General features: G+C 38.8%; 1 protein-coding gene across 1 annotated transcript in view; it reads left to right on the top strand.

Annotated features, from left to right (window-relative positions):
• LOC117209044 (doublesex- and mab-3-related transcription factor A2) overlaps positions 1–23,614 on the top strand; it is a 33,368-nt gene that overhangs the window by 158 nt on the left and 9,596 nt on the right. The window contains exons 2-3 of the mRNA XM_033450628.1: positions 147–2,334; positions 4,025–4,376. Coding sequence (XP_033306519.1) covers positions 2,065–2,334; positions 4,025–4,376 — 622 coding nt within the window. The 5' untranslated portion in view covers positions 147–2,064. The remainder of the gene's footprint in view (positions 1–146; positions 2,335–4,024; positions 4,377–23,614) is intronic.

Here is a 23,614-nt window from a genome sequence, read left to right as displayed (position 1 = left end):
GTAAATAACATCTGTACATTAGATCACTATAAAATCGGTCGCCATTCGTGAACGACAATAGGGCTTCCCCCCATTGAAACCTCATTGTAGAATATGATTCAAGAAAGGCTCGTCGCTATGACGTTGTGTGCCCGTGTGGTTTACAGAGAGTGGAACTCGATGGATCTGAAAAAGAAAGAAACGGAGAAGAAAAGCAAAAAAGGAAAGAGAAACAGGCGAAAAGAGATGGACTAACCGCGAGCAATCGTGACCGAGCGAATCGAGGTAAAAAAGGAAAAAGAGAAAGATAAAGATTTAAAAAAAGAAAGAAGTGGAGGAATAAGGAAAAAAAGAAGAAAAATAAAAAAAAGAAAGAGAAAGGATATATTCCTTCCACGAAAGGGACGAAGAAGGCGCGCACGGTTAAAAACAGTCCCGACGAAACAAAAGGCGGAGCATAGAGAGAAACGTCTGAGCATCGCTCGCATTGTATTTTACGTTGGAACGGGTTTTAAATAAAAGAGTAATGTGTTTGTCCGTTTTGCCTCCACCAGCACGATAGAAAATACACACGTCTGATACGCGCTTCTGTACGCATAGTTTATCGAGGGTGAGTAGGTAGGTGGGTACGTGGTTAGGTATGTCCCCCTTTCACCCCGAGCCAGATATAAACTCTTAACATCTTGGTGGAACAGCATGTTCGGCCAATCGGGTAGATGCGCGGGCGTGGCCGTGCCTAAGCGCGGCTTTGCGTTTGGCCGAAGCCCCGGGGTGGAACACTGTGGCACAGTGTTTTATTTCGCGCAACTGTGGAGGGGCTGTTAGTTTCTGCCCTATCCCTCCCTGGTAAATTCCTTCTCTCTTTCCCCTCTCGCTCTTTCTTTCTTCTTTTGCCTATTCATCTCTCTCCTAAACGTTCCACTTCGCTTTAACGTCGGTCTCTTTCGTGCTCATTCGTTTCTTTTCGTATTACTGTATTCCCACCCGGACGGTACCCCTCTCCTCTTCACTTTTCCACCTTCTTCCACGTTTTTCCTCTACACTTTCCGTTTCTATCTCTATCCATCTCTTCTCTCTTTCCCTCGTTTCGTTCTTCTCTGCCCTCTTGACTGCTTCCTGGTCCCCTCGCGACATTCTAAAAGTCCCCTCCCACCCCTCGATATTCCCTACTCCCCTCCTCCGCGCGAGCGCGCCCCCCACCTCCTTATTCGTCCGCCTTCAGCTCCCTCTTTGCTGCTGACACCATCACCGCCACCGCTTCTCTGTCTCTCCACGCTACCTGAATCGACTCTCCCGGGATGCTGCAATTGTTGACAATACCCAGAGAGTGAGAGAGAGTGCTGCGAGAGGAGTCGGGGCGATTCCGCATTTCGTACCCCGACACCCGTACGAGCGGTGGTGCCGCCGCTCTTCTCTGCCGGCGAACTTTCGGAAGTGTAGGCGCGTGCGCGTGCTATTAGAGCTATCTCTCTTCGCCCAACCGGTACACCATTTCCTCCGTCTTTATTCCTTCTTTCACTCTATTACATCCGTCTCTCTCTTTCTCGTCCTCTCGTTCCTCGTTTCGCTGTACGGTGCCGGTTCGAGAGTTTCTACCGAACAGCGTTAAATGTGATTTCTTCGGTTGAAGTAAGAAGAGCCCGTGTACCGCTTAACGCTGTGGGCCTCCTTTATCGACCAATGATTCAGTGTGGCCACTGACGCGGCCAAATATACGAGGTATACATATACAGTGTGCATATCCTGGAAACGATAAAATATACGTACTGATAAAAATATCGGTTACGTGAGTTAATAAATCGGTTATGAGAAATACTCGGTAGTGAACGATTTTACGCGACGGGTGTTAGAATGGGAGCGACGCGTGTCAGTGCGAACTGGGCTTTATGCTCGGCCCAAAACGATTGTCCTCGGTGATCGAGCCTATTCTATTGTGAGTTTAATGACGATGCCTACTGATCCGTGATCCTTGTTGATTTTATCGCCCTTTCGTACAGTGGTCATTCACTGGTTTTGTTTTTTTTTGTTTTTTACGTTTTTCATTGATCACGTTGATTCGATTGTTGTTCATTATATATTGAAACAATGTCGTTACCGCGGGGTGTCGGTCTTGGTGTCGACGTTGGTCAATTGATGCAACACCAGCAACAGCAGCAACAACATCACGTGCTACCAGCCGCGTTCTTCCTTCGTGCCAGTGCCGAGAGATATCAAAGGACACCGAAGTGTGCGAGATGCCGTAATCACGGCGTTGTTTCCGCGTTGAAGGGTCACAAACGGTACTGTCGTTGGCGGGACTGCGTGTGTGCTAAATGTACACTGATCGCTGAGAGACAACGAGTTATGGCTGCCCAGGTAAACTGTTGTTATAAAATCTTTGTCAAACAAGACGAATTATTGTTCGATTTCGATAACATCTGTGAGAATAATAGTTTGTTTGGATAACAAATAGTGATGTATTAAGTTTGATCAATGAGAAGAGTTCGTATAGTGGTACATATCTAGAAGCTCTAAAAAATGTGAGGTTAAATGAAACGTCGTGATACGGTTATCCTTGATTGTCAAGAAGTAATAATTTTCTTTCAAAAGATATCCTTTACTAATAAACAATAATTGTATATATTTTTCAATGATTTGTCGTTAAATGGTCAAATATCTATTTCGAACATCATTGTTCTTTACACAGATATTACATCATATAATTACTTTATTTAAAATTTTACAATATAATCATATTTTAAATTCTATACATTTTATGCAAGTTATATGAAATGCAACATAATCATTATCTTATTAGTTGAAATTATATTTAGATGCTTTACGATCAAAATCTTTTCTTTTTAAATTAGCTATACTTGACGATTGAATTTAAAAATGTTACCTAAAGTATCGCTAAAATAGTGATACTTTAGTGATATCGCTAAAAAAGTTTCTCTAGTAAAAAATACATAGTGACAGGTTTATACCCAGTAATGATTCGATAATGTGTTAAAATAAATAGATAAACTTGTTATTGTAATAATTAAAGAATATATACATATATGTGTACAATCAAGGAAGCGTGAACTAATTCAATTGGGATCGGCACGAGGGTCTTTCAAAACATGTGATACTCTTCTCTTACTGTTTTACATGCTTTTGAACACGAATAGAAAATTAAACACTTATACCATTATTGGAACTCTAGAAATAATGATACTCTTAATCCTAGTCATTAAAGTACGAGCGTCTCATTATATTTCTTCAAAGAGTCACGGATAATGTTTTGAATACGTAGTTTGATCACTTTGATCCTCGTTGGATCGTAACATTAAACCCACTCGAGATCCTGAATTGAGGATCCTTATACCCTCTCATATAGGTTAGGTTATTTTAATACTCATATCGCTGCCTTTGTAACTAGATTAAGATAGTCAATATTGTAAGAACATCAAGTGATTTTTCTATTTTTACCATTAAATTAATATTATTAGTGCTTTATAGTGCATTAGAATAGTACAGTTATTACTCTAAACTACAAGTTAACTGATCTACCCTCCATTAAATGTACGATTATAAATCGTACATAAAAGCGGTTATAACAGAAATCTTCATCCTACAATTTATAACTTGACAAACTCGCTTTATTGCGTAGAAGGGTGCAAATAACTTTTTCCTTTATCTTTTCGATATCTGATAACCAAAACTAACTAGGATTTATAAACCATACAATTCCATCAAAAACTCAAAAATAGCCATTTGAACCAATGAAAACTAAAATTCTCCTATTTCACCCACAACGAATATCCATCTCAGTTCTACACTCAAGAATGATTATCCATAATTCAACTTAATTCTCAACTGATATCATTAGATCACATACGAACCACAATAGTCTACATTAATTTATTCAATTTTAAATTACTATATTTTAATTCGTATTTCTTACTTGAGCGTTCTGATGTATGATCCAATGGTCATTACTTGATGGTTAAAGAAAAAGAAATCAAAACGTACTTTGTCCTAGCAATTTCAATTCCTGAACTGACAAAGAAACAATTCGCAGGTCGCGTTACGGAGGCAGCAGGCGCAGGAGGAAAGCGAAGCTCGCGAGTTGGGCCTGCAATTGCAGTACAATGCGGGCAGCTGCACCACCGCACCCGTGTTGCCTGGCGCAGCGAGTGCTACCACTCCAGCTGGCAGTCCGCCCCCGCACCCGGCCCATGTAGCGAGTCCTGCCGGCCTGGCAATTCCGGCGGCTGCGGCTGCTGCGGCGGCGGCCGCCGCTGCGCATATCCAAACGCAACTCCAACACCAACAGCCTGATTGCGGTCTCCTACAGCGGAAAAGACTCCCCCAAGACGAGTATCGGCAGCCCAAGGTCGAGAAACAGGAGTCGATCGCCGGTGGAATTGGCGGTGAGTGAAATTTTAGTTTGCAATTGCAATTACCGATATTGTGCTCGAAATATGCAACGTTTCCTGTTATACATACACATATGTATAACATACCTTGATAGAAAATGGCGACATTAAGGAATCAATTTAGCGAGTCAGCTTGCGAGCGAGTTCAATTTTACTTGGAATTGCGGAATGTCGTGAATGGAGGATGTAAGGTTTCTCATGACGCACAATTTAATATTGGCGATATTTAGGAATCAATTGCTAATAATATTATAAACGAGTGGAATTTTACCTTGGGATTATTGTAATTGGAAAGATATGTTAATTACGTTGAGTATGCTGAAGCTACAAACCGTGGAATTTGGCTTTGGACTTGCGGAATATTGTAATCGAAGGCTATAACATTTTTAATCACACGTAACATGATATTGGCGATAAAGATATCTATCTCTAATAAAATTTCACATTAATGTAATTTTAGAGTTATTGCAACTGGGGAATATGTATAGTATAGTATGTATTCCACGCGTTACGTATTTTAATATTAATAATAACGATATGGAGGAATCGATCATTAACGGAATTCTGTGCGATATCTATACAACATTCTGCACAGTTCTATACACAATACAAGATGTGCGCGGTATATTTGTTTGGTAATACCAGCAAATATTTGCAATATTATCAACATCTAAATACTTGACACATTCATTCGTCCTTTTCCGCGCATAATACCAGCGATCATTGAGACCAAACAGGTGGGTCATCGTCGAAATCGCGCGCGCGACGCGTTGGCCAGCCTCACGTAAATCAAGAGTGGCACGCACTTTTCGTTCTGATGGGAAGGTGAACAGCACACGCGTATGCACTTCACGGAGGGTGAGAATGAGCCTAGCAAGCAAAGAATGAAGTCTCGAGGAAGGAGCGAAGGGTCGTGTGCGCAGAGAATTAAAAAAAGATGAGAAGAAGAGAAGGAAGGGAAAGAGAGTGGGAGAAGGAAAAGGAAAAAAAGCCGCCACTAACGAGTATACGAGACTTTAAGCTTTGAGTGGTATAATAAGGGGCCAGGAGTTTGGCCATTATTTACTTAACATTATGGTCTCTGGCCACTTGCCCTATTTAGTCGCGTATGTTCACGCACGTTCCTAATGGGCACTCGTACGCAACTCAACTGTGCTAAACGCATGCGCTCTATCTCTTTCTCTCTTTCTCTCTCTCTCTTTCTTCCTTTCTTCCTCTTTCTCTCGTACTCTCACGCACGTTCTACTCTTGGTCGCGTGTCATATTTTTGCTGCTCTTATCGCAGTTTGCGGAATTGTCGGAATAGCCATTGGTTACAAGAGCATAAAGAGTAAGTGACGTTGGTTGTCTGAGTCTTCTGTTTTTGTAATCTAGGGTTTAGGAAATTTGAGAATCTCGCCTCTTGAGCTTCTACAGCTTTAAGAGCATTGGGATTAGTAGGAAACTTTGGACAATGGTATTATCACTAGGAATATACATCTTTTCTGATATTTTTATACTAAATATAGAATATAGTAACAACCTAATACACTAGAACTAATGGAATAGATTATAGATCTCTGCATATTTCTCTACATTCTATTCATTTTTCTATATTGAGTTTCCAATAAAATCCACAAACATCCATAATCTGTTAATAACAAATATGTAAAATACAGAAAATAATTCATTCTATTCATTTTTCTATATTGAATTTCCAATAAAATCCACAAACATCCATAATCTGTTAATAACAAATACGTAAAATACAGAAAATAATATAGCTGTTTTCTAGAATTTTTTCCAATAGACAAGAAATCACCTTTCAATGCTTTTCACAATCGTTTTTCCTGTCTCTTTCGACTTTCGCGAGGATCTTAAAATCATGGAGATGGAAACTTCGATTTCGCTCGGTTTCAATTACACCTACGCCTCCGTCCTTAGACTTGGTCGACACACAGGAGGTCTCTCATCCCTCTGTGAAAGGTGGAGAAGGGTCGCACGAGTAATACACACAGGATATCTCCTCCTGCTTCGATCTTCGAAACAGAGTGCTTACAGTAGTGTGTACAGACGAGGCGCGTCTTCAGTCGAGAAGTTTAGCCGTAATTGAATTTCTCGGGCCAGTGCCTACCACCGCGGGGGATTCTCGACTGGTTTGTTGGTTGGTTCGATGGTCTCCTGTATTCTTGCTAGGTCGAAGATCCTGAGGTTGCCAAGAGAGGGTTCATGCACTCTCGCTCTCTTCCTAGTCGCTTTTCGAGAGGGTCTTCCACGATGATACCGTCTTGTACATCTACACGAGATTCTGACCCTGAGTTTTGAATTTGAATTATCGAAATTGGTTTTTTTGAATTTTAATTAATATCAAATCATAAACATATAGATAAATGGATATAATACGTTCAATTTTTCTTACTTTTCTCCTAAAATATTTTACACGTTATATTTTTGTACCGAGATAACTTTGACTCTGATTGACTATAATTTCACTTTGAGACTAATTAATGTACATTTATAATAATTTATAATAACAATTAAGTTAATCGTATTGAGATTGTCGATATTATGTGCATGTATGAGAAATTAAAATATACGAAATGCATATGCAAAAGTATGTAAAATATTAAAAATATCGCATTCGTTATATGCAACATTACACTTAGTTCAAACAAAAACATCCGCAGTCTAACAATCATATTCTGCGAGCCCAGTAAGTGAATGAGCAGTAACATAAATGTTAATACATTATTTTTTGCAAGAAATACGAAAATATTGAAATAATTCCATCAATATACTATTACTTATGCTACACATACACCGTAAGTATTACACAGGATATTCTCCTTACTCTTATCGAAAAGCTTTAACGAATTTTACTTTATTTAGTCTTTTCCATTATAAAATACCTATGATATAAATAAATTCAGAAATTTACAATAAAGTAACTAAGAGCAATAAAAGCAAATGAGAAATATTTACTCCGCACTACTCAGAAAGCATCGAATTATATTCATAGTCGGCAGTGTGCGTTTTTCCAATGATATTATTAAATTTGTTCTGCATATTCCTAACTCGACTTACATACTCGTATGTAAGTACTATATGTATATCATTAAAACGGGATAATATACTTACACGGAGAGACGATTACTCGCAAAAGGAGGATGCGACGTAGATTTGGTCTTTCCAGGGAGGACTCCTCGAATGTTAGGTAGGATACGCTTTGTACCGGGTCGTACACACGCGAAATGGAAGAACGTTCCTTTTGTGTGTACGCGCGCGGTACACCCTTTATCCCCCGAAGGATCACTTGGTCTCTCCTTCGTCTAACCCCGGGGACCATTATCCAGCCAGTTTCTCACAGTAGAAGCTTCTTCGAGTGTCCAAGAAACTTTGTGAAAGACCAGTTCGCTTCCGTTCTTCCTCTTTCGTGGCTGCGGAGGACACCAGGAAATTATTTCACTCGACCGTGCAACGTTCGCCCTCGGCACCGATCTTCTCTAACCCTCCAGTGCTTAAGCTCTGCCTCGCTTCTTCTTCCTCCGATTTCTACCGGTGCAGTACGATGATATCGCGTTCAGCAGAGTCTGTTTAAAGGGATCTTCTGTGGCGACGTCGAGGAAACTTTTTCCAGTTTTCCGTGTCATCGTTGGCTGGTCAAAGCGACGCGACGGTAGCATCTGTTGCCGAAGACAGTGTTTGAGATTGCGGTGTGCAGGGATGGCAGATTGAACGATGGCTGTGTCACTGGTAGTTGATAACGTCAGTTGAGAAATATCTCTTATTACAGATGGCAGATAGATCTATGGGGAAAATATATCTATTAGGGGAAGATCACGAACCATTCATTTTACTAATAACACGATTAATAATATTAATATTGTTAAAATAATATGAATGTGAAATTGTACAAGTCACAAATTTTGCAAGTTACATTGATAGGATTAGATAACAGGAAGTATCTAATACGACGTATAATTTTGTTGCTAGACAAAGTTGAAATATATTAATCGTAAATTAATAAATTAGAAATCCTACTTAAAGTTTTGTTTGATGACTTGGCTGCATCATTTCCGCCTACAATAACCTCTATGCAGTCCGTTATTTCTAACAACACGAGGTCTCTTAAGGGTCATGGTATACCACAAGTCTCAGGTATTTGCAATTTGTACGGAGCCCTAGCAACGAGTTTGTCCACTCGTAGAAAGAATGGCGAACGTGGCACGAATAATTACGAAGGCTTATCGCCGATAGAACGAAGGAGATGAAATCCACGATGGGGGCCGGCTACTTACGTCCCGGCGACGTGCCTGGTAACATTGTTTGCAAAGAGTCAGCACGGCTTCGCGGAACAGAAGAGCCCGGTCACGGACTATTCCTACCTATTTGCATAGGTGTAGCCGGTCCTACGAATGCACGTACACGTGCAACGCCGCCGTGGAAGCACGTTTCCCCGAGTGTGTTTGAACAAAACTCCTGCCAGTCGTCCCTCTTTTTATCAGACGTATACCAATGTTAGACAGTGATCCACGAATCCATGCTCTCGATCATGAACTTTCCTGGAAATCCTCGTTTCTGTACATGATTCTTCACGCTATATGACTCGTTATAACCTTTGTATGTTATAGCATATTATAGTGTAGTGGTTTGTTAATCCATTAAGGACTAGCAGCTGTGTTAAAGTTGTATTAATCTAACATTATTAAGAACACGTATATATGGTATATATGATATAAGTTGTAGTATTTCCAAGGTACTGAGGAGAGATGTTGCGGAAGAATTATGTATATTGCCAATGAAAAGTAACGAAGAGTAAAAGTTGAGGATAATTACTTATTTTAGAATATAAATGTTATAGCCATTAACACAACTGTAGTATCGTGGAAAGGAGGGCCTGTGGTGGCACTCGATAGTAAATACCACCACTCGACACTAACTATTATCGGACGACGATAGCGCAGTGGTTGGCACCTTAGGTTGCGAACGTTCGGGACCCGGGTTCGAATCCCGGCGACCGGAGGTCCGATTTTTCTTCCACGGTACAAAAAATGAGGAAAAGAGTGGCCGTACCCAGCAGCGGACCTCTACAGCGCTAAACACAGCTCAACGATACTACACAATTATATGTTGAAAAATTACGACTGAAATATACACAAGAATATGAAGTAAAGATATATTAGGTAGATATACAGTCTAGATAATAAGGTGGGAATTAAGCAGATATATAGGGTAGTCTAAACGTCAAGCAGAAATTAGACGGATATGCAATCAGCCAGCTGCAGAATAGAGATTAAAATATTAATAGTATTCATTAGTATTCCTTGTACATCCTATAAGAATTGTATTCTCATTAGAATGCAATGATACAAAATATCATTGTAAAGTTACTACGTCCTATGCTAATATACTGCCGGCTAAAGTATAGCATACGAGATATACATTTAATATTTGTGTCATATATAGATGCTTCTTACGTCGAAAGAAACGCGCATCGATAATGGCCTTGTCAGATGATCATCGTCTATAACCCACGAATCAACGTCGGATATTCGTGTTCGAGTAGCGAACCAAACGTATCACGAACTCGCCAAATCCTTGATCTTTGCATCACAGGTTCCATTTCTCCGCGAACGATTCGTCGACCAGAGGAATATTCACTGGCCGAGAGAAAAAGGTGAGAGGGTAGTAGCAAAGAAGAAGAAGCTGGCCATGGAAATGGAATCAAAGTGTTTTATATTCATCCTCGATGGTTTCCTCTTACTGCACCAGTCTCTCTGGATCGCTTTTCCAATTTAAAAATGTTATTCGGAAGTTTTCACCGACCACCATCCTCCTCCCGCTCTTCCACTATATTTTTCTCTGTTTAACGACGAAGAAGGAAGAAAGAAAGCGGCTGTGGTTAATCAAACGTGTGCTCTATCGTCGAAAGGGCTTCTTCTTCCTTTTGTTACATCTGCACTCCCGTCGAAGAACAGTTACGCGAGCCGCGCTCTTTTTAATTACGTCCAAAGGTATCGCTTATCACGATCTTTTCATCGAATAAGGTTTTCAGAGAGAAATTGAGGTGGATCTTCGACCACGTGAAATTACAGCGCTGAGAAGGATATTATACGATGGGGACCTTCCTTGTTCAATTATTTAATATAGACAATAATAACGATTAATAGTAGTCGCGTGAAATTAAGACGCTGTGGAAGATACTAGAGACTCGGATTGCTTCCTTTTTAGTTGCAAATCGGCTGTTTTCTTTCGTCGAACTGCGTATTTAACTGTATTAATTGGCTATGCTGAATATTATAATAATGACGATTTATAATTATTATAATATAGCGAGATTTAACTTTTAGCATTGCTTCGATGTATTTTACATACTTTGTACGGGATTTTGCATGTAATTAATCCATTCGTTGCTACTGAGATACGTATTTTTTCATTAGAGGTGCCTCACGTTGCGTTGATGGAATTATTTAAGTGACGATACTAACGCGATTGTCACGATTTTGTTTTCTGTGCGCTTTCACAAATTCATTATACATTGAGTACATAGGAATAGCAATGGTTACTTAAAATACAGTGGTTACAAAAAGTATTTGCACGTGTCCTTACTTTCGAACGAAGCATTTTTAAGCTGCCTTTTTAGAAGTTTCCATGATACAAATTTGAAAAAATGATGAATTTCCATGATACAAAATTTTTGTAGCCATATGACACCACTGCTAAGTGATGCAAAATTGAATGTACTTGTTGCTTTATTAAGTTTCGGCTTCACAACCCGGAAATGGACTTGATTTTGCAATATTTTCTGAAACTCACACATACTTCTATCTTCTTCACAGTTGATTTCACACACATACAAGGTTCATAAAGCTAAGCGTATTATTATAGAAAAATATACAAGATCTGGCCGAATAAAATGTAATTTCTTATGGAAAGGTAGGAAAAACATGTAGAGTAATATTTTTTCATTCTCGGCCTAGGTTTCGAGAAAATCGAATTTGCAAAATATTTAAGTCGGTATTTAAAAATTGAATAAAACACAAGTATATTGGAACGTAACTAATTCTGAGCTAAATAATCGACAGGAGGTGATTTTACAGGAGGTAGAATAACATTTTCTCACAAGCCGCTTTGTTTCCAAGAAAAATAAATTGGAAAATCTATCGTATGCATGTGCCATGCCGATTCTTAATTAAACATGTTCAAACTCTATTTTCTTGAAAATGACGCATTAAACGGGCAAATTTTATCTTTCGCTCTTTACTTATTTTCGTATTTCGAATAACGTCCTATTTATTTAGCCTGTTAACTGCGGAGGTAAAATCAAGCGATTTTAAATAAATGCTCCTATGATAGATTTCACGAAAAAAGTAATGCAAAACGAGGAAGGATTATATTTTTATTCGATAAAAAATTAACAATTCATTGTTGGAAAAGGTTATTACTTAAATATAATTCATAAACAAGAAAATAAAATTCATAAACAAGAAAAATTAAAGGACCAAAATTGAAGAATTTCAGTTGATTTCAGTGTGGTATTTTTCAAAGCAAGATACCACAAAAAGTGACATTTCTCAGGTCAAACGCGTGACTTCACTCACACTCTTACGGATTCCATTTTTTGAGCAGAATTTCGCATCTTCGTGATGGATTTGCTTTTGAAATTGTAGCTGGTATGAAGTTGGGGACATATTTTCCGATGAGATGTGTAGCTTTAGCAGCTGCAGTTGGTCCACCAATATTCAAAGCTTGTGCCTGCTAAATTGCACATTCTTCGACAATTTCCTCAACACAATTCGAGCAAAGATTTTAATTTTTTTAATATAACACGTAGGAGTTCGAACATATAACGTCTATGAGGTGGAGAAATATTTTCTTATAATACTTCCTTTTACTTGTATTTTTCTTGTAAGTGTATATGATGTAATTATTCCATCGCTTTTCTCCACGTCACCCACTTTCTCGTCGGTTTCCTCACTCTAACGCCTCGTTTCTCTATTTCCATCGTAAATTATTATAAATAATAATATCATAATTAAATCATTATAAATTTCACTAAGGAGCAATACACATCAATAGCATTATTTTGTTCATATATCTTGCAATACACCGACCGATACTGTTCTAGTGAAGATGTTTTTATATCTCGAGGAACATGAAGTCCCTTTTGTCGCAAAGTACCAACAATATCTGTCTTAAAGACACATAGCTTTTTCGCGAGTTCTATGCTGGTGTACCAACTATCCGCATACTAAACTAAACGCCTGGTGTAATAAACAGATAACGGCAGAGTTCTAGAACGATGCAAATTGTGATCTTATATTTAGGATAATTTTGACTGTAATCTGTATCTGTTCCAACGTATATACAGAAGTTCCAAATGTATCCAGATTGACCTTCGCGTAATACGCGCAACTTCATTCCAAAACGACTCATTTTAGAAGGAATATACCGCTTCCAAGACTTCCCGATGGACGCAGTAACGTAGGCAAAACAATTTCGAAAATACCCGATATACGCAGTGAATAGCCGATATACACATCAATGGAAATAATCAAATAACCAAACTTTTTTGTATAAAATACTTACTGGAAATACGTAAGGGAAACATACCATTAAATGTCATTTATTTCTACTAAAATTTACAGTTTTCATAGTAAATGGTAATTTTCTATTTCACACGACGAGTATACATGTCGACCGCACCGAAATAAAGTTTTGCATTGATGTGTATGCACGTCGAACGCACTAAACTGGTTAAATCCAGTCGGTAATTAGCCAAGTTCAAGTATACTTGATAAATTTACAAACTCGATTTTTTCGTATTTTATCCAGGACCAAGCCGAGGATGAACAAATTTTATTTTATATTATTTTCTTCTTTTTCCACAAGGAATCGCGTCGTGCCCGCTTTTTACGTGTTATACGACCGGATCGTGTATATATATACAGGGTGGTTGGTGAGTGGTGGTACAAGCGGAAAGGGGGTGATTCTACGCGAAAAAAGAAGTCGAAAATATAGAATAAAAATTTTTCGTTTGAGGCTTTGTTTTCGAGAAAATCGACTTTGAATTTTCGCTCGGTACGCGTGCGGTAGGTTATACCGGATCTCACTGTAGATCGTTGTCTCGATGGAAAAATTGAAAAAAAAGAATTTTTATTTTATATTTTCGACTTCTTTTTTCGCGTAGAATCACCCCCTTTCCGCTTGTACCAATTACCAATCACCCTGTATATGTCAGAGATGAAAGGACATCGGGGCTTTTCTTTTGGAATGTTTGGGAAGATCTTTACTTGGAATACTTTAGTCCAGACTTTTATTATAACTACAATTAAATAATAAAACTGAGAAATGGTTGTAATGTTCTAACCCGAGTATAGGTGTCCCAGGTTTATGACAGTGGGCTTGGGTTCGAAGCGACATAACGGGTCACTGAACGTAGTCACGGTCACGGGAGAGACGTGTACCTAACAGAGGTATGGAATAATTACATAGCTGTCCTTAAAAACAAAGATTGACCCGAGAGGTACGGAGAGGAGTATATAAGGGCAGTTCCACTTGGACTGTAGTTTAGTTCAGTTCATTCAGATAAGTTCTACTTGTACGTTGAGTCACACCAGAATCGTGTATCACATCGCATTCGTTGTTCCGTTGACCGTGGAATCGTTATCGAACGTAAATTCGTTGTCATCGACATCTCGATCATCCAATCGCCGTTGTTACTTGTTACACTCTGTGATAATCACATTGGTATCCGTAAATATCGTCCATAGTACATCACAACGATGGCCAATTCACGCGAACATTCATTATACACCCCTAACTTTAACGATAACCCGACATATATACACCTATGTATAAAATTGAACGTACTTGAACCTGACTAATCGGTACCTGATTAAATGCAACAATAAGTACAATGATGCGTCGATACTTTGTGTAACCACTGTATGCATGTAAAAGCTCAGGATAAATCAGAGATTTCCACGGCGGAGGGTTTGTGGAGGGAAAGCGCGAGATGGCGGAAATCGGGTTGGAAGGGTGGAAGAAGGAGCACGAGGAGGTGAAAAAGAAGAGAATCAGAGGTGGAAGCGTGGCTTCCCCCGTGGCCCTGTTGGCGTTCAGCAACCGTTTACGAGGCATAAACGCCGAAACAAAAGGCGGCTGGGCGCGAAACAATTAAAAACGTTACGCCCGATCGCTCTCCACCGGTTCACCCTTACCACCACCCCCACCCTATTCTTTCTTTCTTCTTTTTTTGTGTCTCTCCGCCCCTCACCGCTTATATTCACGATCATTCTCTCTCATTCTATCTAGTTCTGTCTCCGTTATTTTTTCGCTTGGTGGCTTGTCGCGAGGCTCTTTAACCACCCCTATAGCCATCGAATCGAGAATGAAAAAGGGACCAGGAGGGGGTGGAACGTGTATAGGCATCCCTTTCTAACTTTGGGTGCGGAGCACCCGGTTTTTGCACCCCTTTCGCCAGCGAAACACGAAAACACACGGACGGATAAACCCCGACGCCCACACGTCCCAACGTGGAAACAAAAGGGGAATCGCGACGATTTAATGACTGATCGGGCTGTTGCTCGCTGTGTCGCTTAACTCGGCTCTCTGCCATATACCAAGATGTTATGTATCATGGCTTTCCCTTCTTTTCCTTCGTCTTATGTTATGTGGTTCTTACGTTCATCGGATGACCCTAGTGTATTGTTGATTCTTCTGTTAGTTTGTCTTCCTTCCCATTTTAGCTTTTGTCTTTTACGTTGTTCTCTAACGAAGTAGTTTTTCGCCGTGATTCTTCTCTCTCTGGTTTATATGCAAAAGGCTGAAATATATAGAAAGTGGTGTTAAAATTAAAATACATCGAACACTAGAAAGAGATATTCAAAGACACAGTGTCTGTTATTTATGTATAAATTAATATATATCAATAATTCATAAACATAATTTTCGTATGAAATCATATAGAAGAACCTAGTTTAATTTAGCTCTTTTCTCTCTCTTTTCTAACCAATTAGAATCTATTGGATTTTTTTATTTATTTATTTATTTAAATTTTACAATTTGTCCAGTAGGACATTTGGTAAAATATTATAGCTTAGTGGTATAGTAATGTAACATTTTTTTTTATTTATTTATTTATTTAAATTTTACAATTTGTCCAGTAGGACATTTGGTAAAATATTATAGCTTAGTGGTATAATAATATAACATGTGGGTGGCTACTCCCAACGGGCTACCATCTTCGTGTTTGTTAGGTTATGTCCTTTGTGAAATCTATTGGATTGGCAAATAAGTTTAGGTGGTATTGACAAAATCCGCAATCACTTAGCTGCTAACCCAATATTCCTCCAGTTCGCCTTTTCTTCTTATTTTTCTTACGTCTGTGTAGTCCTTCCAAGATTCTTTTTCCAAAATTTGAAGTACTTATCAAACACTAAGTCAAACATCATCGTAAACTACCATCAGCATCAAACAACGCTATCACTTGAAACTATAAAAAAACATCAGCAAACCTCAAACGCTCAGTTATATGGTGCAATCACATTCCACGTAAAATCTAGTCGGGGAACGCTCATTCATGCCAAACGCGATGAAGACCAAGCATCAGAGAATCAGATCCAGCAGCAGCTGGATGTAGTAAAATACAGCTCTCGTTCCTTCTTTCCTATCGACGAATAAAAACCAGAGTAGAAAAGGGGTGGGGACGTGTGGATGGTTAAAAAGCGGGTGAAAACATTCCTGGGCCGATCGCCGCGAGATTAATTAATCGGATGCGACGGGGAGTCGCGTTGAAAAAAAGACGTTTGGTCGGCGAGAGCTTCGTAATACATTCCAGTTACCGAGGCAGCCAGTGGATGGCGAAGTAAATCAGGTGCGGTGCAGCGTGCATCGTGCACGCGCCGGAAGAACGAGCGACGAACGTGAAAAGGACTTCTCATTATTACGTATCGATACGCCCGGAAAATAGCAGAGGCCCGGCGATCCGTGGTCTCGCCGCGACAAAAATCAACGCGGGGAAATCGGCGCGGTTCGAGGGCCGAGCTGAAGAAAGGCAAGTATTGAGAGCGTGAGGAAAGCGGTCCGAGATAAAGAGGGTGGATGAGACGAAGAAGAAGAAAGAGAAGAGAAGGTGGAGAATGAAATAGAAGGGCGGTTGGAGAGAGTAGTGTGTGCTGGGAAAAAGAGGAAAAGCGCTGAATTAGGTTAGGTTCGCATTGGTGATGGGGCTAGATTCGCGTCCGAATGACAATCATATTTCGATGGATATCCTGTTTTTAGATGTTTGGTTTTCGTGTTCGATATACATATGTGTATTTTGATTGAGATATTTGGTTTGGTATTCATTTGGTATTTCAAATGTTGGGAAAATTTTTGAAAGTGATACAAATGTGGAGAATAAGGAGAAAAAGAAAACCGAAAGTAGTAGATTGTAATTGATTAGGAAAAAGAGAAAAGGAAGTGAATTAGGTTAGGTTTGCATTGGGAATATGTGAGAATTGAATAATTATATTTCGACCAATATTTTGTTTTTAGTGTTCGATATATATATTTGGGCCCAATATTCGATTAGTGTTTCAAATTTTGAGGAAAAATCTTGGGAGGAGTAGAAACGAGAAGAATAATAATAAGAAGAAAACTAGTAGGAATAGATTATACTTGTACAGAAAAAAGAGAAAAAGTGTTGAATTAGGTTAGGTTCGCACGACATGTGAAGTTCTAATGAAAATTATATTTCGATGAATATTTTGTCTGTGGATATTTGTTTTTAGTGCTCGATATACGTATTTGAGGTTAATATTCGATTAGTGTTTCAAATTTTGAGGAAAAATCTTGGGAGGAGTAGAAACGAGAAGAATAATAATAAGAAGAAAACTAGTAGGAATAGATTATAATTGTACAGAAAAAAAAGAAAAAGTGTTGAATTAGGTTAGGTTCGCACGACATGTGAAGTTCTAATGAAAATTATATTTCGATGAATATTTTGTCTGTGGATATTTGTTTTTAGTGTTCGATATACATATTTGAGCTCAATATTCGATTAGTGTTTTAAATCTTGGGGAAAATCTTGGGAGGAGCAGAAACGAGAAGAATAATAATAAGAAGAAAACTAGTAGGAATAGATTATAATTGTACAGAAAAAAAAGAAAAAGTGTTGAATTAGGTTAGGTTCGCACGACATGTGAAGTTCTAATGAAAATTATATTTCGATGAATATTTTGTCTGTGGATATTTGTTTTTAGTGTTCGATATACATATTTGAGCTCAATATTCGATTAGTATTTTAAATCTTGGGGAAAATCTTGGGAGGAGCAGAAACGTAAAGAATAAGGAGAAAAGGAAACCTGGAAGGAGTAGATTGTAATCGATTAGAAAAAAGGGGAAAGTAGGTGAATTAGGTTAGGTTCGCATTGGGAACGTGTGGGAATTGGAATGAGAATTATATTTCGATGGATATCCTGTTTTTAAATATAATAAAGCGTCAATTATCCGAATCAGTTGAGACTGAGGTGGTTCGGAAAATCGAATTACCCACTTGATAGCTATAGAAATTAATCCTAAAATTACTTATCGAATACAGGAGTATTACTGCTGCAATTTGAAATTTGTTATGTATTACGCAAAATATTAATTCATTTTTGAATAAATGCTTTGAAATAACTATATACGTACATTTATTACATACTTATCTACATATAGCTTTTCACACGAATAAGAAGAACAAATATATACAATACGTAATAATTATACACATTAATATTAAAGAAGTCTATTTTTTAAAGCAATCTGTCCGGTTACAAGAACTTATTGCGATATCGACGATGAAACATGAATTCACTTCACGATCAAATACCAATTCGGATAATTGATGATTCAGATAATCGAAGTTCCGATAATATAATCGACGCTCTACTGTATTTAATTTTGGTCTTCGATGTATGTATGTTGGTTCAGTATACGTTCGGTATTGCAAATTTTGGTAAACGAATCTTGGCAGGAATACAAACGCAAAGCGCAAGAAGAACAGAAGAATTGGGCAAAGTAGATCGCAAATGATTAGAAAAAGCAGGCTGAGAGGTAAATTAGATTATGTACAAAAATAAACTGTCACATTAGAGATGTGCATGCATGAAAATTATATTTCAACAGGCGTTCTATTTTCAGATATTTGGTTTTAACGTTCCCGTTGTTGGTTGAGAAATTTCGTTCAATGTCTCGAAATTGTCCGAATGATTTCCAACCCGATGGCGTCTTTCCATCAGCAAATTCGACTATCTTAAATCCAAAGAAACTACAATACAAAGGAATCGTTAATACGCAATTCTCTTTTCGACTTTATGATTCTTAAAACCTTGAAAGCCATTTTGTTTGCTGAGATGAGAACAACGATCAAACTTCTTATCTTCTTGAAGTTGGTTCAAAACTCGAATCTTCAAATCTGCCATATTATCTCGCGGTGTAACTCGCTGAAAGAGAACACAGAGAAAGGACAAAGCTCGGTGGTCCCCGAAGTCGCGAACAGCCGGTTACTTTACGATCTTCCGAACAATAGGAAATGATAATTCATAGTGGATGCTTCCTACGACCCTCGAATTACCCGGGGGTGTTCACAGGGGCCAGAGGCTGCGAAGTCCGCCGCACTACCGTGCAGTTATATGGCATCGACCAACACTGCTCGTGATAACTGTAACGCCTCGAAGGGTTATTTATTGCGTCGATTCGAACGTGCAACCCCTTTTTCCACACTCGTTGCGAATAGACAATAACGATGTGTCATCGTTTTTCCTCTCTTTTTCGTTCCGTTTACCCTTACTTCGCTCTGCATCGTGAATTTTTCAGGAAAAATGGCTATTTTCGAGGTGCATCGAGATATCATAGCAAGGGTTGAATGCGGTTGAATAGACATACTAAGTTCGTTTCTGTTGGATAAATGGATTAAATTCTCGTTGAAATATCGTGATATCTTTTGTTTCTCAGAATCGCTTTCGTTGAAAATTAATATGCCAGCTTTGTAAATGGATACCGTAACGTTTGCAATTTTGAACGATCGTAAGAAAGCCTTCGTTAGGAGTAATATTATACTTAGACCACGCATGTTTATGCAGATGTATAAATGTAACAAAAAAAAAAAAAGAGAAAAAAGAAAAAGAAAATGACCCTAAACATTATAACGAGAATATTTTATCTTTGTTTATTATTCGTAATTCGTAATCCTCTTTCCTTGCAGCTTAAGGATGACTTCCAGTTACATCGTATACATCAGTAGTATAACAAGACTGTATTCTAGGTACATGTATATTTTTACATATTCTACACATAGCATGTATTTTTGCATTTTTTAATTTCTCATAAATATATACACACGGGCAGTTTAATTATGTGTACGTGTAATCTTTTTCAACGATATTCGAACACAGTTTTCTGAATTTTCATCAACTCGGTAGACGTTCCGTGGTCCATGAAACAACACCGATCGTCACACAGCAAAGTCGCGATGATTCTGACACGTCGCAAGACGAAAGGAGAAGACATCACTCGCAGCTTTGTTACGTATACCGTGGCAGCGATTATAAACGAAACGATTATAATGCGAATATCCGTAAATTTTCTCTCGTTTATATTTTTGGTCCCATATCGTAGCGATTCATACTGTAAAATTTTTGTCAAAGTCGCATACCTAAACCGTACTCGAGAAATGCTCTTCGCAATAGTGAGAATCGCACAAAAATTCGTCCAATGGTTCTCAAGATTACCCCGAGCGTACGGACACATAGAGTACCATCAGCAACCGATAATATAATCAATATTTCAAGATTGTCAATGAAAATGCAGTTGCTCGATAAATATTGACGATATCGTATCGACGATATATATTGATCCTTTTAGTTGGAAAGCTTGCGATATTTACAATATATATGAATAGTCTGAAAGCGCTCTACTTGGCAATTTTATTTTCTACCACGCACAGCAGAAGATTACAGCTTCGTTATTCCATTACCAGTATCGATCTAATGTTTTAACTTTTATGCTACATGACAACTTTTCCCAAAATTCCTCCCGTTTACATTTTCTCTCGCAACAGTCGTCTTCTTTCTTTTCCAAATTTCACAGTTGGGAAATTTAAAAGTATTGCAAATAATCACGAGAAATGTTGTACACGAATATAGACGATGCATTGTACAGAGAGACACATGTGCACGTAGGTACATTCTTAGATAGCGGTACGTCCGCGATTAATTAGACATCCCTATAGCGTACAAGTCCGTAGACACTCTTGACCGATGACAAGACGCGCTCTCGAAGCAGATACACAGAGCGGGCTGGATCGTGTGAGCACACGATTCGCGTTGTTGTAGGTCTACGCCCTAAACCCGGGACCGCGGCGTATCAGCGTACGGTGGAGACAGACGCGGACAATGGAATCATGCGAGGACAATGCCGAATAATTTAGAATGGCATATAGATATCGGGAGCTTCCGGCCTACGGCGCCGCTGCATAATAGAGAATAGGAGTAATAGGACACAGGCTGCAGGGCAACTGTGGAGGACACGAAACATCCCTATAAATTTCGCTTAGGCCGGGTCGACAAAGACGACAAAGACGATACCAGCCAATCTTTTTCGATACAATCGTTTCTTGTCCACTACTTTGCGTAGAAACATAACTTTATACCTTTTGCCTGATATTTTCATCGTATGGCACTTGGATAAGTTGAAATATAATTTACGACGCGTACACTTATTGGCTAGTTCGTTAAGATCGTCTTGCGTATCTTGTGCATCGGAGTAATTTAACTTAACTATAAATGAACGGAAAAGACAGTATGATAAACACGATATTGTTACACTCTCACAAAATCGAATATAATACCGCGCTTCACGAATTCGTTTATCACTATTTCTACGTCACAGCAACGCGATTAATTCAACTCTGACAGCATTGCCACGCTCATTTTTCCTTTAACAAACCTTGGTAACGCTTGACAACATTAACATATCTTAACAACGTTTATAAACGATCAGCCACGTCTTTCACTAACGTCACACCATCCCACAACTTCGGCTATGCTGACAAACACATCTGCCTTCGGATGTGCCCAATATTACTAATTACACTTGCGCTCCTGATTTCTTTACTATTCCGCAACGGCTATTAACCTCAATGAATAATCGGAGTAATTTAACTTAATTTAAGTTGATACAAAATTTAAGTTCATCCGCATTTACATAAAAGTAGCATAGCCTTGATCGTTCGTGAATATAAGGAAGAATAACGGACCAAGCTGGGAACTTGCGAGATGCACCAGATGCGACTAAGAGTTGAATTAGATCTGCAACGACACACGAACCTTTTTACTTTTCTATTAATAAAACATAGCTACGTATCTAACTTAATAAAAGCTCAATTTGTTAAACGGAATCCACCATGAAAGAAGATACATGTTCGCCATTTCCTACTCTCATGAACCATCCTCCTTACACATTCGCAGTCTCCAGCATGGTAGATATTCCATTCATGCCCGAATTCGTAATAAATCTTTCGGAGGGGTCGTGCCGCGAGTTTGTCGACGTCGAAACGAGTTTTATTAACTTCCTCAGTCCTCGTCCCACAAAGCACACCGGTGATACGTTACACCTTGGCGATGGCGATACAACGAAGAAGTTAGACATTTCTCGCTCGTGTGCGTTCGACAACAGAAGAGATTACAATAAATTGCATTCACCCTTCTCGAAATACAAGACGACCATTGATACGGGGATGTCGAATGAAATTTGAAGAGATTTCGGCTCACGATACTGTTCCCTTTTCTTCTTTCTCTTTTTTCATTTTTTCTTTTTTATCCTTCTTCCCTTCTTTTCTATTCGGATTAGCGTCGTCGTCGTGTTTCTGGGCGTGACCTATCGCGATATTGTCTCCGTTTTCGCACCTTCCCCTATGCCTGCAGATTAAAATCGCTGGTAAGGCTTTAGTGGACACAGTGGATACCTGAGTGATCCGTTCGTCATTCATCTCGTTGGTGGCGAATCGTTGGAATGTAGAGGAAGCAACTTCCAAATTTGTAATCTGATTCTACGACAGATATTACCGCTATCCTTCGTTCGTTCCTTAAACGTTACAGAAATTGGATGGTTAAATAAAATATGATTTATGTTGTCTTTGTATTCAATTTCTCCATATAATTAATATACAGTAGCCACAAAGTGTACTTGTGCATACCTCTATTTTCCAATGAAACATCGAACCTAATTAATTACCAGACTGTGGATTTTTATGCGTATATGAACAATTCATAAATCCACTTAATGAATATAAATATAAAAAATATCCGATGTACAGTAGTCATTACAAAATGTACGCGTCTCGTAACAAATATCTATGTAGGTTTTATATCTCTAATTATCTCCATAAAAATACATGTTTGCATAAAAATCCCAGTAATTAGCCCAGTAATTACAACGTATAACGCTGTACGAATAGGTATTTTCTGTAGTTACTATAAAGTTGCTATTGGAATAAGGATGGACTAACTTTCAATTACTCGCATTATAAACGATCCTTTCCTTTTACTCCTTGTGAAACGTGACTTGCGAATACACCCACGCGATCATCGGAGACCTCCCTTGGTTTCAAGGACACGCGAAACACGCACATTGTTACGCCAGTTACATTGAAAAGGAGGCAGAAAGACAGCCAACGTGAAGTCGCCCCCATGACGTCTAGCGCGTGAGGGTGGATTTCCCCGTTGGAGGCAGTGGGGTCACCGTGGAAGAATGATATTTTAATAACTGTCTGGTAATCCTTCCGACGACAATGGTGTGTTCATGATACCACGCGGGTAAAAGCTTCTTCAGCGTGGAATTTTCTATTGGTCGCAGCCAGCGGCTACATTAACACCAGCGGCGGCGATATTGCATTCCTTTCTCCTGACGACGTCGATCGTCATTAATATCATTTTCAACAGCGTTGGAATTCGTGCCGGAGAGTCACGTGCTCGATCGATACCACCCCGTGAATTATTGGTCGGTTCTTCCGCTTTTTATTTGTTCAGCATCGCGACTTATTCGTCATTGTATTATTAGACTGCCACCGAATGATATTTTCCATTAGAATGCTGAAATACAAAGCAACAATTAATCGTGAATTTTTATTCTAATAAAAAGAATGTACTATGTAATATAATTCTAATAACATAATAGATATAAAGGATGAGACTACCAGATGCTTGGCGAGTTATTTGTACAATAGG

The sequence above is a fragment of the Bombus bifarius genome, unplaced genomic scaffold (genome assembly GCF_011952205.1).
Source record: "Bombus bifarius isolate JDL3187 unplaced genomic scaffold, Bbif_JDL3187 scf7180000008165, whole genome shotgun sequence".
Taxonomy (NCBI): domain Eukaryota; kingdom Metazoa; phylum Arthropoda; class Insecta; order Hymenoptera; family Apidae; genus Bombus; species Bombus bifarius.
The sequence above is the reverse complement of the archived record's forward strand: the minus strand, read 5'-3'. Positions and strand labels throughout refer to the sequence as shown.